Here is a 16498-nt window from a genome sequence, read left to right on the forward strand (position 1 = left end):
TGACCTTGCCGAGTGACGGCTCAGGCGGCGGTCTGTTTTCGATCTCTGAGGTGAGTTTGGCCAGTTGGCTCTGAGCGGAGCGGACGGCCATCTGCAGCCCGGCGCGCTCCTTCTGCCACGCCACCTCGCCGGAGGACCTCACCTGCACATCACACACAGCACAGGGCTATGCTGTTAAATGGACAATGTACATCACACACACACACACACACACCCCTATACAGTATATTGCATGATACACACGCCACAGTAACAGTTTGTCAGGCTATGACAATTGACAGTGAATGAAAAATAAATCATTCACAACAACCAGGTTGTAAACAGATGTCACATATTCAGCGTCATGTAGCCATTCCATTACTACAATATGCATCTCTAAACTTTTGCACCTCACTCATGCACAGGCTGGCTGGCATCCACACACACACACACACACACACACACACACACACACACAATATTGAATGACTGCAGTAACAGTTTACAAGTCACAGAGAATGGAAAATAAATACTTCACATCCACAACAGACCTCACACATACTGTACACAGTCATGTAAGCTACTCCTTTACTACAATAGTAATAGTACACATCTTTTAACCCCTGCGCTTGACTCGAGCGCAGGCTGGCGTCTACTGTACCTGCTCGCTGCGCTTGTGTGTGTGCAGCTCCCGCTCCAGACAGCTGAGGGTGTGCTTGAGGGAGACGCGCTCCTCGCTCAGCTGGGTCAGGCGCTCCGACAGATCAGAGTTCTCCCGCAGGAGACGCTCCAGCATGCCCGAGGACGAGGACGACGAGGACGACGTGTTCTGAGACCACACACACACACACACACACACACTCAGTGAGCACTTCCTCATGACACTCTTAAAATGTATTACACTGTAGTACACACACAAAACATGGATCCACATTTCAAGTGCTTCCGGTAAGGATTTTAGCTAGATTAGATGTGCATTAAAAGTGGAAAGGGATTTCAGCTTCTCAAATCACCCGGGCTACAAGGCCTGTGTGTGTGTGTGTGTGTGTGTGTGTGTGTGTGTGTGTGTGTGTGTGTGTGTGTGTGTGTGTGTGTGTGTGTGCGCGCGTGCGTGCGTGTGTTCCCGCTCACCTGGCTGTGATTAGCAGACTGGCTGGTCTGCTCTGTAGCGTGTCTGCTGGCGTGCTGGCGATGTGTGTTGGTGTGTGTGGAGTGTGTGTTTGTGTGGGCGCTGTACGTGCTGCTGTGGGAGGCGTGTGTGTTGGCCTGCGAGGAAGACGTGGCGGCGGTGGCGATGTGTGTGTTGCCCTGCGAGGCAGAGGACGTGGCGACGGCGGCGTGTGTGTTGGCCTGCGAGGCGGAAGTGTGTGTGGCCAGCTCGGAGCTCCTCTGCAGGTGTTCGGCCGTCAGCTGCTTCTCCTGCTCCTCCAGCTCGGCCAGCGTGTGCTGCAGCTCCTGCAAGCGCTGCTGGTCCCGCTGCCTCAACAGCTCCAGCTCCAGCTAGAGCACACACACACACACACACACAATCATAAGATTGGGTTGAGTTTCTATGGACATCCATTCATCCATTGTCTGTCCCTAGTGAAAGCAAACCCTCCTGATGTACAGTAAGAGTCATCAAGGCTGACACTTGCTCACTGAAAGGGTATGATCAGGAATAACACAATTATTTTTATCCCTTTGACATGTTGACTTTTTTTGAGGCAAAAAAGCAGATCTGATATAAAAATGATGGATCACAGACATGCACCACAAACAAACAAACGAACAAAAACAAACAAATCCACAGCGAAGAAACACACACACACACACACACACACACACACACACACACACACACACACACACACACACACACACACACACACACACACACACACACACACACACACACACACACACACACACACACACACACACACACACACACACACACACACACACACACACACACACACACACACACACACACACACACACACACACACACACACACACACACACACACACACACACACACACACACACACACACACACACACACACACACACACACACACTAGGGATGGCGAAAACTACTAATTTTCTTGACCGACCACCGAGCCTCATTAGCCGGTTGAAACCGGTTAACCGATTCGTTTAAAATATTCTACGCTATTTGAAATAACAGCCACGCAGTTTTGCAACTCTGTCGCATCTCTCTGTCCCCCGCTCACACACACAGCCCCGGCGGCGGCGCCGCACTTTCACTCACGTCACTGTTTTTTAAATCCCCTAGAGCGCGAAACATGAGTCCCGCAAACCAAGGAGCTTGTAAATAAGTGGAGGACAAATGGCTCCTTCGTTTCGAAATGGTTTGGGTACAAGGTGATCGCGTTGCAAATAAAGGCGTTTGTCTAGCGCTAGAAGCTCATTTGAAACTGAAATTGCCGCGGCTCACTTAAGAAAATGACAGCTCCGAGGAGACGCCGCTATAGTTTGAGGAAGTAGGCCTACTAACAATAATAAAGAAAGATGATCATCATTACCTTATCTGTTACCATTGCTGACCCTTCCTGACCCTTCCTGAAATGTAGATGTAATGTGTTTCCAAATCTAAGCCCCTCTTATGCGGAAAGTTGCTGCAACACGATAAAAAACAATGGATAAAACGGGCACCTCCAGATTGCAAAAGACGCACCGGCCAAGGCATGCGTGCGAATGTTTTTATTGGTTTATTAAGTAGCCTACAAGCAGGCGAGTTATTACAAATTGAGTGTGAGGGATAATTTGTTAACTTCACGCAAAAAAGACCTTGGAATGAGATGGCTAGCTGTAGTAGCGTTTAGTCCACTGTCTATAATAATAGCCTAATTTAGAGATCGTTTTTTTTTTTTTTTTAACCGACCAGCGACAACTTTGATCGGCTAACGTGGATACGGTCAACCATCGGTCAAACAGTCACCGGTTAACATCCCTAACACACACACACACACACACACACACACACACACACACACACACTGCTGACCAGTTTCTGGTTGTTCCTCTCGTGGCGGCGTTCCCGGTCGGCCTGCTCCTGGCGCTCCCTGCTCCTCTGGCGCTCCCACTGCTCCTCGCGCTGCACCTCCCGCTCCTTCAGGGCGCTCACCTGGGCCCTCAGCGCCTCCTGCTCCTGCTGCAGCGTCCGCGCCCGCCCGCGCTCCTCCTGGAGCAGCCTGCTCACCTCCTCCCGCTGGGCCTGCAGCTGATGCAGCTCCCCGCGCAGACGCACACACTCCTCGCTGTTACGCTGCAGGACACACACACACACACACGCACACATATATATTTACTGAGCAGCACAGACAGGTTTTGGATCAAAGCATTCAGTGGTTTTCCGAAAGCAATGTTATGAATCCCTGATCAATGTGATTGGTTAGGCTGGACCAATGAAGTCAAAAGTCTACGCCCGCCGCGATGCGAGTGTTGAGAAGGAATCCCAAAAGTGAGTGACCAGACTCTATTCACTTCATGAAGGGTGGAGAGGTAGCCTGGCAACCCAAACCCACATACTACCAGAAATCTAGAACTGTAACTAAATTCATGTCAGGACTTTCATCCACTTCAATCTCCATGCCCACACGCCTGAACCTGTCCCACCTCACTCTCTACACACACACACACACACACACACACACACCCACACACACACACACACCTGTTGCTGCTTCTCCAGCGTGTGTGTCTGCTCCTCCTCCAGCCTCCTGTGAGCCGCTGCGGTGGCTGCCGCCGCCACCTCCGCCTCCATGTGCTGCTGGCGACTCCTCTCCTGCTGCAGCTGGACGCGCAGCTCGGCGATGAAGGCCCGGTCGTGGGCGGCGGCCGCCTCCTGCCGGCGCGCCTCCTCCTCCAGGCGCCGCGCGTGCTCCTGGCCCTGCCTGGACAGCGCCTCGGCCAGCCCGTTGGCGCGCGCCCGCTCCTCCTCGGCCCGCCGCGCCGCCTGCTGCGTGCGCTGGCACTCCTGGGCGAGCAGGGCCTCGCAGCGCGAGCGCTCGATGCGCAGCTCCCCCCGCAGGTTGGAGGCGGTGGCGCGCTCCTGCTCCAGGCTGGCGCTCAGCTGGGCGAGCCGAGAGGACTGCTGCTCCTCCACCGTGGAGCGCAGAGACTGGGACAGAGACTGGGAGGGAGAGAGAAGTAGCAGGAGTTACAAATATGCAGCTCACCATGCACCCACCATCACTTGAAGTCTTTGGCCTACATGTACGGATGTGTTTGTGTACATCAGTGTGTGTGTAACGGTGTGTGTGCTGTGTGTGTGTAGTGCACATACTGTATATTTCTGTGTGTAAAGGTGCGTGTATGTATAAAGGTGTGGGTATAAAGGTGTATTCCTGTGTGTGTGTGTGTGTGTGTGTGTGTGTGTGTGTGTGTGTGTGTGTGTGTGTGTGTGTGTGTGTGCGTGTGCGTGTGTGCGTGTGTACCTCTTGCTGGAGCTGTTCCTGGAGCTCCTGGGCTCTGGCCTGCTCACGCTCCACAGCCTCCTTACAGGATTTATGCTCCTCCTCCTCAGCCTCCAGCCGCAGCCTGAAACACACACACAGTCTTTATTAAATATGAAGACGTTTTTTCTATAGAAGAGTGGATTCTTTTTTCTCCTTCAATATTATATACTTATTAATACTCAGACAGTGTGTCTGGAGGAACGTGTGATAATTTGATCAGTATGGCCATGGCAGGGTGGACACATACAGTATGAAGCATGAGGTGTGTGTGTGAGTGTGTGTGTGTACCTGAGCACTCCGAGCTCTGTCTGGAGCTCCTCCTGGCTCTTGGTGGCGCCGTGGAGCTGCAGGCTGGTTTCCTCCAGGTCAGCACGCAGCTGTGAGGTCACTTCCTGTTCGCGCTGCAGTTGCCTACGCAGGTCTTCACACAGTGCCTGCGCTTGCGGCAGCTGCGCCTCAAGCTGTTCCACTGCACACACACAGACAACACACACACACACAGTCATTTAATGCATGCTCATGTTTTGCATTAGGAGTTGTAATTTAATTAGATGTTTGTGGTGTGCCCTTCTCCTGCATTACAGCGTGCGTGTGTGTGTGTGTGTGTGTGTGTATTCCTCACATTGTTTGAGCTCCTCACACAGTTTGTGCAGATATTACTGATGCGGAAAGCTTGAGTGAGCAGTGAGTGCGCGCGCGCGTGTCTCTCACCTTGTTTGCGCAGGTGTTGCTGTCTCTGCATCCCCTCCTCCTGTGCGGCTGTGAGTGCGGCCTGTAGCTGCTGCAGCTGCTCCTGGCTCTGGCTGCTGCATGTGTGCAGCTGTGTCTGTAGCCTCTGCACCTCCGACTGCAGGCTGCGCCGGTCAGCACCCAGCAGCTGTTCCAGAGAGCGCTTCTGCTGCTCCTCCTGAGATGGGGAGAGGGCAGGGAGAAGATTAGCTATATTGCAATTTCCCAAATATTAGCCCGAGGTTGTGCATGGTTGTGTGTGTTTTGCAACATCGAGATTCAACTGCTCTAAGTTCTGTGTAAGTTTTGGTAGTGCATTACTATAGAATGCAAGGCGGGCAAGGTGTATGTTTATGTTGGGTTTTCCAGTGGCATCGAACATGGGCATGATTTCAGCCAATCATAATCAAGGACCGGAACTATCCACTAGAAATGAACAAATGATTTTACGTTTCTTCAGCTATGAGGTTAATACACGGGGGCAGTTAATAAGCTATATGGCTTTGTTTTTCTTAACTTGCATAAAACAATGTCTTAAGAGGTGTAAAAGTCCAGCCACATTTGTGTTCCAACCATTCATTTAACTAACTAATTAACACAACTCTTCACACAGGTAGCTCATCTAATAAATGAAATCGACTGTGTTAAGTGCACAGGTAGAACCATTATATGGCAGGAGTTTTCCTTTCTGAAGCTGGACTGCAGTTTATACACAATGTGGCTAATCCACAGGAAATGTGCAACTCAGAATTAGGTACACAACTTCTTATGGGGAGCAATGGAACAGATGTTGCTTTGCTGCCTCAGGAATAGTCACCCTGTCACTTTGGATGAATTCCACTCACTTTACCATTAGATTAGGGCCAGGGCATGGGTATAAATGTACAGAAAAAATATAGGAAAAAAGAAAACAAATAGTAACACAAACAACTGTAAAAACAGGAGGGGAAGTGGAAACAATGCATCCGTCTTTCTGTAGAAAGGGTCTTTAAGAGCCGTCTGCTGGAGGCACGTGTGTGTGTGTGTGTGTTTCTCACCTGTCTGCTGAGCAGCTTCTCCATGTGGCTGATGAGGGGTGTGTGGTCGTGGGGTGTGTGTGAGTGGGAGAGCAGCGCCTGCAGTTCTGTGTGCAGCCACACCCTCTCGCCGTCAAACACACTCCTCACGGCCTGCAGCAGCTCCTGACGCCAGTCCGCATCGCTGTCCGTCGACTGACACACACACACACACACACACACAATAAGCATATGCAAACATGTGTTACCCGTAAAATATTCAAATGTACAATGGTAGTACAAATGTAGTATCTCAACATGACCAAATAGTGAAACTGGAAGAACTGATAGCCTGCTAATTTGACTAGGATGTGCTCGCCTTCATGGGGAGAAAGAGTTCTTCATTGAAGGATGGTGGAGTACCATCATGTAGCACAATACTGCGTATTTTGGCTGGGATGTGGTTAAGAAAAGTGTTGATTGGTGCCTTGGGCTGTCACTCACCTTTGGCTCCCTGTCGGCCATCCTGCAGAGCAGCTCTCTGAGTGACAGAACGGTCTCCTGCAAGGCCCGCCTCTCCTGCTGCCATGATGGTGGCGGGGACGAATCAGAGGCTGTCTGGCCGGATGGGGCGGGGCGTCGGGAGAGGGAGAGTACCCGGCAGCTCTCCTGATACACTCTCTTCAGTAGTGTCTGCGACCACACACACACACACACACACACACACACAAACACGGTTAATGCTGAGAGAAAGGAACTGCCCAAGACTAATTCCGACCCATTTCCAGAACAATCCACAAAACCACAAAAACACCCCCAGGGTCAAAGTGTCCCATATTTCTCCAGTCCTTGAAAGAGCTCAAACTAAGCTGCTTTGCTCACACATCAGTGTGTGTGTGTGTGTGTGTGTGTGTGTGTGTGTTACCTGTAGTTCAGGTGACAGCAGCTCATCGTTATGGTTCATGCTTCCCGCTGCACTGTCAGCATTATCTGCGGGAGTGATGCCACGGTAACGCAGGTACTCCACAAACTGGGCATCCAGACGCTCCGTGTTCTCCAGCTCCAACTTGAGCCGAGCGCCCAGGTCTGAACTCACATCTACGCACACACACACACGTTAGAAACACAGTCTGCCACAAATCACCACCTCAATACCATTATCCAACGTTGGACAAGTGAATACCAGCGTTCATTTGGTTAACAATAACCTACAGTAATTTCCTGTGTATTAGCCACATTGTGCACAAGCCGCAGGACAGTGTTTTATGCAAGTTAAACAAACAAACAAAAGCATACTAATACCATACTAACTGCCTGCGTGTATTAACCTCATAGCTGAAGAAATGTTGCAAAAATCAGTGTATAAGCCGTGGCTACCAGTTGTGAAATGAGGCTAGTGAGCGTCTGATGGAATCTGAGTAAAGGGGCACTCACTGCTGCCGTAGCCGTCGCTGACCCACTCTGGGGCCGAGCCGGGGGACGTGGAGCGCATGGACGGGGTCAGGGACAGATGGTCCAGCTGCAACACACAAACCACATGCAGTTAAACCGTAATGGATTACACAACAATCATCTACAAGACACCTGACAAAGCACGGAAACTGGCGGTGGGACAAAATGAGTGGACGACAATCCAAAAGGTAACATCAGGAGCGTTCGTTCCCACTTTTGAAATGAAATGCTACACACAGGCTCTCCCCTTCAAAGTCAAGCCTTTGGGATAACCAGATCAAGGTCCATGTACCATAAATACAGTGCAATGTGTCCTTGCAATAACAACTGTTATTATTTGGTGTCTCGTGTGGTGATGGTGACCTAGGTGTGTGTGTGTGTGTGTCCACCCCTCACCTTGTCTGCGTCCAGCGAGTCGAGCATGGAGAGGTTATCGGAGGCGCAGAGCGAGTTGGGTGAGCGGAGGCTACCGCTGCTGACCACCCGCCGCTCGGCCTCAGTGTCCGGCTCCGCGGGCATGCTGATGGAATGCGAGGGTGACGAGCAGCTCGACCCTCCTCCTCCTCCTCCTCCTCCTCCTCTTCCTCCGTGGCCTGCGCTGTGCAGCAGGTGGAGGCGCGAGGCGCCCGGCTGCAGGCCGCTGAGCTCCGACAGGTGGGAGATGGCGTGCAGGTGCACGGCGCCGCGCTCCTCCATGCTGGCGTCCGGCCGGCGGAGCAGCTCTGGGGAGCAGAGGGACGAGGCGTCCACCGACGACACGAAGCTCGGACGCTGGTGCTGATGGTACTGATGGTACTGATGGTGCTGATGGTGCTGGTGCTGAGCGTGAGGGTGGGGGTGGGGGTGTCGGATGGGGGAGGTGGTGGAGGAGACGAGCTGGGGGGGTGGACGGGGGCGCTCGGGGGGGCTGCAGCGCTGACGGAGCTGCTCCAGCTCGCGCTGCTGGAAGGCCAGCTCCTCCTCCTGCACGGCCAGGTCCTCCTGCAGGCTGCGCAGCTCCGACTTCAGGCGCGAGTTGTACACCTCGAGGTCCGCTAGCGCGCGGTCCTTAGTCTGAGGGCACGCACACAAGCACAGGGTGAGCACGGGGAATCAGCAAGTCTACATGCTAAGCTAAACACACAACCAAACAGAGGGTTATACCACAACTCCAGATATCTGACCATACTGAATAATGGTACTGAACAACATTAGGGGGGTTTCCGATATAAAAACTAAATGTAAATGTTATGCAGATCAGTAACTCAGTAACCCCCCTATGTGTAATACACTCTCTAAATGCATGCCTATACAAGATACCAACATGCCACTGAAGCCACTGCCTCGACACACCCGCTCATTAACATGTGTAAACACACACACACACACACACACACACACACACCCACCTGTCCTTCCTCTTGTAGCTTCTCGGCGCGCTCGGTGCTGGAGCTGAGTCCCTCCTTTACAGCGGCGAGCTCTGCCCTGAGGGCATCGTGCTCGGCCCTCAGCTGGTTGAGCTGACGCTCGCGCTCCCTCAGGGCTGCGTCCGCCTTGGCCAAAGTCTCCTCCGCGCACGTCTGCAAAGACAAACAACAGTTCAGGGATCAGCCTCAGGGCACCGCTTTTACTGGCTCTTACAAAAAAGACAAACACAAAAACAAAAACAAACAACACTGGGAGAACTGATCCAGAATCAGAAGTTAAGAACGGCTCCTGCTACTCCTAGCAGCTAACGCCGTTTTTCTCTGTTATTCTGTGCAGTCTCCTCTGATCGAGCTTTTAATAATAGCAATGTCGGCTACAGTCCTCGTCCAGAAGATTCTGAAATGGGTCGCTTCTAAGCTCCTCTGTTTATTTTTAGTGAAGGTCAGGCCTTTTCCACAAAGAGAAAAGGCAGTTGAGATCGGTTTACTTTAAAGCCTCAACAGATATGCTGCACTAAAGCTCTAATTAAAAACAGCTCTGCATGAGCGTTTTCATTCCTTCAACTCACTTACGGGACAACCCTGTGCTGGACGACTAAAATAAACCTTCAAATCCTCACTCCTAGGCACAGGAAAAGTTCAATAAAAAGTCAAAGAATGTTTGCTGCAAAACAAACCGAAAGTCAGAAGTGGCAGAGTTTTGCGAAGTACAAACTCGAGCTGTTCCTCTTTGAGTAGTTTGGTTCCTGTGTGAGTCAGACTCGAGACGTCTGCCAGCTCACGGGCGTCTGCTCTGACCACGCCTACTACTCTAGCAGTTTGGGTTTTTTCCTTCCCCTCTCTCTCTTTCTTTTTCTCCCCTCACTCGCCCTTTCTTCCTTCTCTTCTGTCAGTGAGGCGTTTCTTCGGTGGAAACGTTGTATGCTGCCGTCTGCAGGCAATTAGACCACAGCTGGCTCAACACAGACCACAGTGGGGAGGCAGCCAGAGCCAGTCATAACGTCTGTCTTGGTCACCATAAATAAACAAATGAACAACTAAATGAACTAGAAAAAGGTAATGATTTATACATCTCAAAATACATTGCAGAGGGAAGGGTTTCAACTAACTTTGAAGTAACTTGGATACATTTTTCTGTTATCAAGTGACTCAAAGGTTATAGTTGAAGGGTGCTGCTGCCTGCTGAGCTCATGTGTGCGTACGGGGCATCTCACCAGCACTTCTTTCTGGGTTTCCTCGGTCTGGCTGACACGATCCTCCAGCTGGTCGTTCAGCTCCTCTACCAGGCAGCTCTTCGACATCACTTCCTCCCGGAGCTTCTCGATTTCCTCTTGGAGGCGGCCCTCGCGCTGTCTCAGGGCCTGGCGCTCCACGTTCAGCTCCTTCTTGCTCGTCTCGAGGGTGGAGACCTTTGACCTTCCCTCCTGGACCTGCTCCTCCAGCTTGGCAACCTTTGCCCTCAGTTTCTCGGCGGCGGTCCTACTCTCCTGCTCGCTCCTCTGGAGCTCCAGCACCAGGGCTTTCAGCTCCTGCTTCCCCCCTGTCGGAGAGCTCACACCCTGGGCTTGACCTAGCCGCTGCTGGGCCTCTCCTCCAACCTCCTCCAGCTCCCTCAGGGCCTCGTCTCTCCTCCGCTCAGCCTCCTTCACCCGGACCTCCATCTGGGCCAGGGAGGCCACGTGCTCCCTCTCCCCGTCCTCCAGCTCTCTCGCCCGGGCCTCCAGCCGCTCCACCTGAGCCTCCCTCTCCTCCAGCCGCTCGCGGAGCTCCAGGGCCTCCCTCTGCCCCTCGGCCAGCCGCCGGCGCTCCTCCTTCAGGCTGGCGCCCAGCGTCTGCACCTGCTGGCCGTACTCCTCCTCCTGGCTGAGGAGCAGCCGCTGCAGCGCCTCCTTCTCGCCGGCCGCCTCCTCCAGGTCCTGGCGGAGCTTGCGGAGGCGCTGGCGGGACGCCTGGAGGCTGTGATTGGCCAGCTCGTGGCACAGGCTCTCCTCCTGCCCCATGGCGAGGACTCTGGCCTGGGCGCGGCGACCCTTGACCCTCGGGCCCGCGTGCCACGAGAGGTCGGTGGACTCGGGGCTGGCGGCGGCGGCGGTGCCGGACCCTGATCCGGCGCTCTCGGGCTCGCTGCTCTCGGCCTGCGGGTCGCTGAGCTCGTGGGCGTCGGGGGCGAGCTGCGCCAGCTCCGACTGCAGCCGCTGGATGACCTCGTGCAGCTGCTCCACCTCCTGCTCCTGGGCCTCGCGCACGCGCTCCTGGTCGCCGCGGAGACGCTCCACCTGAGCCTGCAGCTCCTCGATCTCCGCCTGCTTCTCCTCGGCCGCCTGAGGAGGGCGGGAGCGGCCACAGCGTCAGACATGAGACCCAGTCATCAGGGACGAGCAACGCACAGCAATACAGTGTGCAATGCACTAACATACACAACACACTTCAAACTATGTCCCATAGCATGCGAAGGGTGCTTAACACAAGAGATAAAAATCAAGTTACTTAATAGTCTCGTCATAAACATAATCTGGTCAAGCGAGAAATATCAAATACATTATACTGCAATATAACATGCAATAACAATGCAAGAATAGTGCTTAGAATGCAATGTAAGAATACGAGATGAATAGCTACTTCTCCAATACTATCAGCCAAACATGCTCATACACAAAGTGAGTCACAACTGGGATGCTGAACAGATCAAATCTCCCAGGATGATGAGGTGATGAGTGATTAAGGGGTTAATTGTTAATTGATTAATTAATGGGTGCTCCCTCACCCTGTTGTCTCTGGTGAGGTCCAGCTCCTGCTGCAGACGGAGCAGCTGCTGGTTGAGGTGGTCGATCTCCTGGTTCTTCTCCTCCAGGAGCGCAGCGGGGAGCTGTAGCGCCTCCTCCTGCTGCTCCTCCTGCGCCTCCTGATTCCTGCGCAGATCACTCACCATGTCCTGAGCACAGGGCAAGCATAGATGATTAATGCTTTCCCCTATTCCCCCCCCCCCCCCCCATCTTGTGTCTCTCTGCATCTTTGTGCTATTTATGTGTACCTGACTGCAAGATTCCCTTTGGGATAATAAAGTTCAACTGAACTGAACTGCTGTGCAATACATTTCAATACATACTACAGCTTCTATACCAATCAAAATTCACATGCACATCCACACAAGCTACAGTACAGTACACACAGCCACTTCCTGCCACTCAAATGCCTTTATTGGGATCTTACCACAGGATTTGAACATTTGAGGAAACAGATTTACAGGTCTGTTCAGATATAACCGGACAGAATGCTTTGTATTATTCTATTCTTCCATATTCAGTACAATAATGATGGTTATAGACAGAAATGACGTCAGCATCTCCAAATGGACACACACACACACACACACACCTGTAGCTCAGTGAGGGCGTCCTGCAGTTGCTGTTCGCGGGCCTGGTGCTCTCTGGTGTGGAGCTCCAGCTGCAGACTCAGCTGCTGCACCTCCTCCTGCCGGAGCTCCAGCTCGGCCTGGACGTCCTCCACACGGGCCAGCAGGTCCTCCACCTGACGCACACGTCACACACACACACACACATAAATGACATAACACACACACACAAAAAGTGCAGCTAACATTTCAAGTACAGCTAGCCTCTTAATATTCATCCTGGCAGCGGCAGGCCTGAAGGATTTAAGATTAACACCTCTTGAACAGTAAGCCCTTTCCCGGCACTGTAAATTACTAGGCTTAGTATATGTGGGCGTCAGGCCAGACTAATGAAGTTAACAACCACAGCGCCTAAGTACTCACTGGGTCTAAATTCCACTCCACAGGCTGGAAGACCTGGGCTAAGGGGTTGCACTTCACATCATGACCACTAGATGGCACTAGCAGCCTATTCAACTCCAATGAGCCACATCGAGAGACAGAGATAAGAGTCTATATATGGCCCTGATTTAACTCTGTGCCAGTTGCCTACGCATCACTGACTGTATGAGCTTTCTCAACAGACTGTAGTGTATTTGGAAAGCTCAACAATGAATACACACAAAAGTACAGATAACTGTACATAAAAAAAAAAAAAAATGGGGTACAAATAATTAGCGGTCTATTTGTGTTACTTGACTTGTGAAACTGAAGAGATGTTTAGTTCGGAACAGAAACGCAAAAAGAAAGGTGTGTGGTGAAACCACTAGAAAAATCAGTGCATTCTCTGCTGCCGCCACACACACCTGCTGGTCTTTGTTCTCTAGCTCCTGTACGGCGGTGTCCAGCTCCTGGCGCAGCTCGTGGTCAGCGGTGTTGTCGGGCAGACGGTGTTTCGTCTCGTCCAGCTTCGACTGCAGGGCAGAGATCTGCAGCTTGTTGGCATACTGCTGCTGTTGTAGGGCCTCCTTGTCCTGTGAACAAACACACACACACAGTTTTTACTTACACCAGTGCAAACACACAGACATTCACATGTGCATACCCAGAAACACACACACAGATACATCTTGAGATCTTTACAGTCAGTGTGGGCCTCTGGAGGCCCTATTCAGCCCTAAAGCCTGTTACTGAGGCAGGGTTTTGGTGCATGGAGTGTTCTGAGGTACTGTAGTCTTTTGTTCCATATCGATTTTCCTCCCCCTTTGTTCTCTGCAGCAAGGGGAATACTGTACTTCCACATCAGTCATATCAGTGAAGGTCTTCTGGAGTTTGTTCTCCACAACGGTATGCGTGTGTGCGTGAGTGTGAGTGAGAAAAAAGAAACAAAGACTCTGTGAGAGAAAGAGTGAGTGACTGAGAGGGAGAAAAGGGAGAGAGAGAGAGAGGGAGAGAGAGAGAGAGAGAGAGAGAGCTAAAGTGGAGAGCTGTAGCGAGCGTGTGGTTGGCAGCAGGGCTGGGGTCAGGGAGGTGCTGGGCGTGATGGGTTGGAGTGTGGGTGGGCCACTTCAGGCTGCTCTACTAACAGGTACGCAGGCAGCGCCTCCACTGCACACCAACACAGAGCCCTGCACTGCTGTGTGGGAGAGGGCACTTCATGCCACACTCAGCAGGTATTTTTGGCCATCACGGGCTGTTCCTAGCACTCTCCAACTCCCACTTCTGCTCTGTGTGTGCGTGTGTGTGTAGTACTGCACAACTCCTATATGCTTGTACTTTTCCAAACTCCACATTGCAAGATTTTGTAAGGGAGCGGTACTGTCAGTAGTATACAGCAGCTCCTGTTCAAACATTGTGGGCGTACACACGCACACACAAATCCAGGCAACAAGCACAAAATCCCACACAAATACATGCAAATGATCCACACCAACATGAGGTATTGCAGCTGTGAGTTTTTCTATTTTGTGTATGTGTGACCCTTTGCAGCTCCAAACTGTGCGCGTGTGTGTCTCTCTCTCTGAGTGAGTATGTGTGTGTGTGTGTGTGTGGTGCTGGATGAGGTTGCTCTCCTCACCTGTAGGAGGTCCTGGTGGTTCTTGCGTGCGCGCTGCAGCTCCTGCTCCAGCTGGGTGACCGCTCGGCCGGCCTCAGCGCTGGTCAGCAGCGCCTGCTCCAGCTCGCGGATGCGGCCGGTCAGCTTGTCGATCTCGTCGTTGCGCTCGTCCACGTCGTGCTGGGCCTGCTCTTTGGCCAGCTGCAGCACGCTGTAGTCCTCCATCCGGTCACGGATGATGGCCTGCAGGTTCTCCGCCTGAGGAGGGGAGAGCAGAGATGTTCTAGGAGGGAGAGATGGCAGCCGTACCCAATTTCCCATTGACAAACACGCAACGGCTAACTAGCTTTAGCTTGGGTCTACAGTATCCCACAGGATTCCATTCAAAACAAAAACAATCGCTCAGTCTTGGCAGGGGGACCAGAAGCGGTTTTGTTTGGTCATGGTATCCCATAGAATTCCATTCAAAGTTAAAGCTAGTTGGCCGTTACTATTGGTCCCCAAAGGATTGGAATCTTCTTTTTTAGAGATCTTTGGAGGAGGTACACCAGACGGCAGCCATGTTGTTTACAGGCCAGATATATTCAATGACATTTATTCAGACGATTAATTAGGAATAATGGAAAAAAAAAATTCTTATGCAGCTTTGGAAATAGAGTTTGACATGCAAAAGATGATTTGAAAAATAAATTGTACTACACAGATATTATGGTTAAGAGAACTTAATAGGGTCACGTTGAATAAAATTTGCGATTCTCAAAGTCAAACTGTGGTTCCAAAGCTGTAAGAAGCAGCATCAGTTTCAGATACAAGAGCACAAACACTGCGGGCTACAAGCCATGCTGAGGAGCCATGCCAACATGCTACGGGCCACCACAACTACTCTACACACTTAAACAGACGAGACAGGGTCTACTTCAGACACAACAACTAAAGAGACCCACAGACAGACAACACTAGCCAACAGGTTAGGCAAACCGTTCCTTATTACTACAAATCAAAGAACAAACGGAACAAGCAAGTGTGTGTGTGTGTGTGTGTGTCAATGTATCTGTATAGCACAAAATCAACAACAGTTGACCAAAGTGTGTACGTGTGTGTGTGTGTACGTGTGTGTGTGTGTGTGTGTGTGTGTGTGTGTGTGTGTGTGTGTGTGTGTGTGTGTGTGTGTGTGTGTGTGTGTGTGGTCAGGACGAGAGGTACACTACAGCAGAAGGTCATGCATGCAGAAGCGTGTAGAGGGAGCAGGGGAGGATGCTGAAGTGAGTATACCATACCTGAGCAACCAACTCCTCTATCTAGAACATTCGGTTAAGGATGGGGGCAGAGACATGACAAACAAATCTTAGACATGGGAGAATCAAATACCAAGCACAAAAAGGGCAAAACATCTTGGGGAAAAATAGAAAATCAAGCAAGTAAGGGCAAAACATCTTGGACAACGTAGCAAAAACAAGCACAAATAAAAATGGTAAAACTTGGGAAGCAAGCATGACCATATCATGGTTTCACCATGTTGTGTTAATCATCAAGTTGCATTCAATGCACTACAAGCTTCATTGACTACCATCCATAACCAATACCTGCCAATCCAGCTTTGTTGACTGAAACAGTGTGTGTGAATGACTGTGTACAGTATGTACTGTATATGCATATGCATGTGTGAGAGAGAGAGTGAGAGTGGGTGAGAGAGAGAAAGAGAGAGCGGGTGAGAGGGAGGAGAGTAATAAAGTGAGCGTGTCATTGGCAGTGTGTGTGTGTGTGTGTGTGTGTGTGTGTGTGTGTGTGTGTGTGTATGTATAATGTGAGTGAGGTATAGAGGGTAAGGCATACTCTTTGGCCCTTAGTGTCTATGGCGCCCCCTTTGGTGGGCAGCTTCAGCTGGGCCTCCAGGTTCTTGATCTCCTGCTGGAACTCGTCTCTCTCGTGCTCACGCTCCACTGCTTGCTCCTGCAGCACAACACAACACAGCACACACAGCACACGGGTCACATGGACACTCATTTCAGACATAAAACACAAGGGAAAGACAAAACTCATGCGTTTGAAATCCATAATATAACCAGAACACAATATAATGCAGC

The 16498-nt window shown here is 51.4% G+C and overlaps 1 protein-coding gene across 3 annotated transcripts in view; it reads right to left on the bottom strand.

Moving 5' to 3' along the window:
* pcnt (pericentrin) overlaps positions 1 to 16498 on the bottom strand; it is a 55490-nt gene that overhangs the window by 5546 nt on the left and 33446 nt on the right. For 2 of the 3 annotated variants that reach the window (XM_062527216.1, XM_062527214.1), the window contains 21 exons: positions 16248 to 16364; positions 15692 to 15712; positions 14436 to 14672; positions 13225 to 13392; positions 12403 to 12555; positions 11792 to 11959; positions 10242 to 11348; positions 9010 to 9180; positions 8018 to 8674; positions 7604 to 7688; positions 7095 to 7267; positions 6674 to 6862; positions 6212 to 6385; positions 5157 to 5352; positions 4734 to 4914; positions 4425 to 4527; positions 3662 to 4120; positions 2993 to 3253; positions 1111 to 1479; positions 641 to 808; positions 5 to 142 (listed from right to left, as the gene is read on the bottom strand). In XM_062527216.1, coding sequence (XP_062383200.1) covers positions 5 to 142; positions 641 to 808; positions 1111 to 1479; positions 2993 to 3253; positions 3662 to 4120; positions 4425 to 4527; positions 4734 to 4914; positions 5157 to 5352; positions 6212 to 6385; positions 6674 to 6862; positions 7095 to 7267; positions 7604 to 7688; positions 8018 to 8674; positions 9010 to 9180; positions 10242 to 11348; positions 11792 to 11959; positions 12403 to 12555; positions 13225 to 13392; positions 14436 to 14672; positions 15692 to 15712; positions 16248 to 16364 — 5295 coding nt within the window. The remainder of the gene's footprint in view (positions 1 to 4; positions 143 to 640; positions 809 to 1110; positions 1480 to 2992; positions 3254 to 3661; positions 4121 to 4424; positions 4528 to 4733; positions 4915 to 5156; positions 5353 to 6211; positions 6386 to 6673; positions 6863 to 7094; positions 7268 to 7603; positions 7689 to 8017; positions 8675 to 9009; positions 9181 to 10241; positions 11349 to 11791; positions 11960 to 12402; positions 12556 to 13224; positions 13393 to 14435; positions 14673 to 15691; positions 15713 to 16247; positions 16365 to 16498) is intronic. The other variant, XM_062527215.1, reaches the window with a different exon arrangement.

The sequence above is a fragment of the Sardina pilchardus genome, chromosome 23 (genome assembly GCF_963854185.1).
Source record: "Sardina pilchardus chromosome 23, fSarPil1.1, whole genome shotgun sequence".
In the NCBI taxonomy this organism is placed as follows: domain Eukaryota; kingdom Metazoa; phylum Chordata; class Actinopteri; order Clupeiformes; family Clupeidae; genus Sardina; species Sardina pilchardus.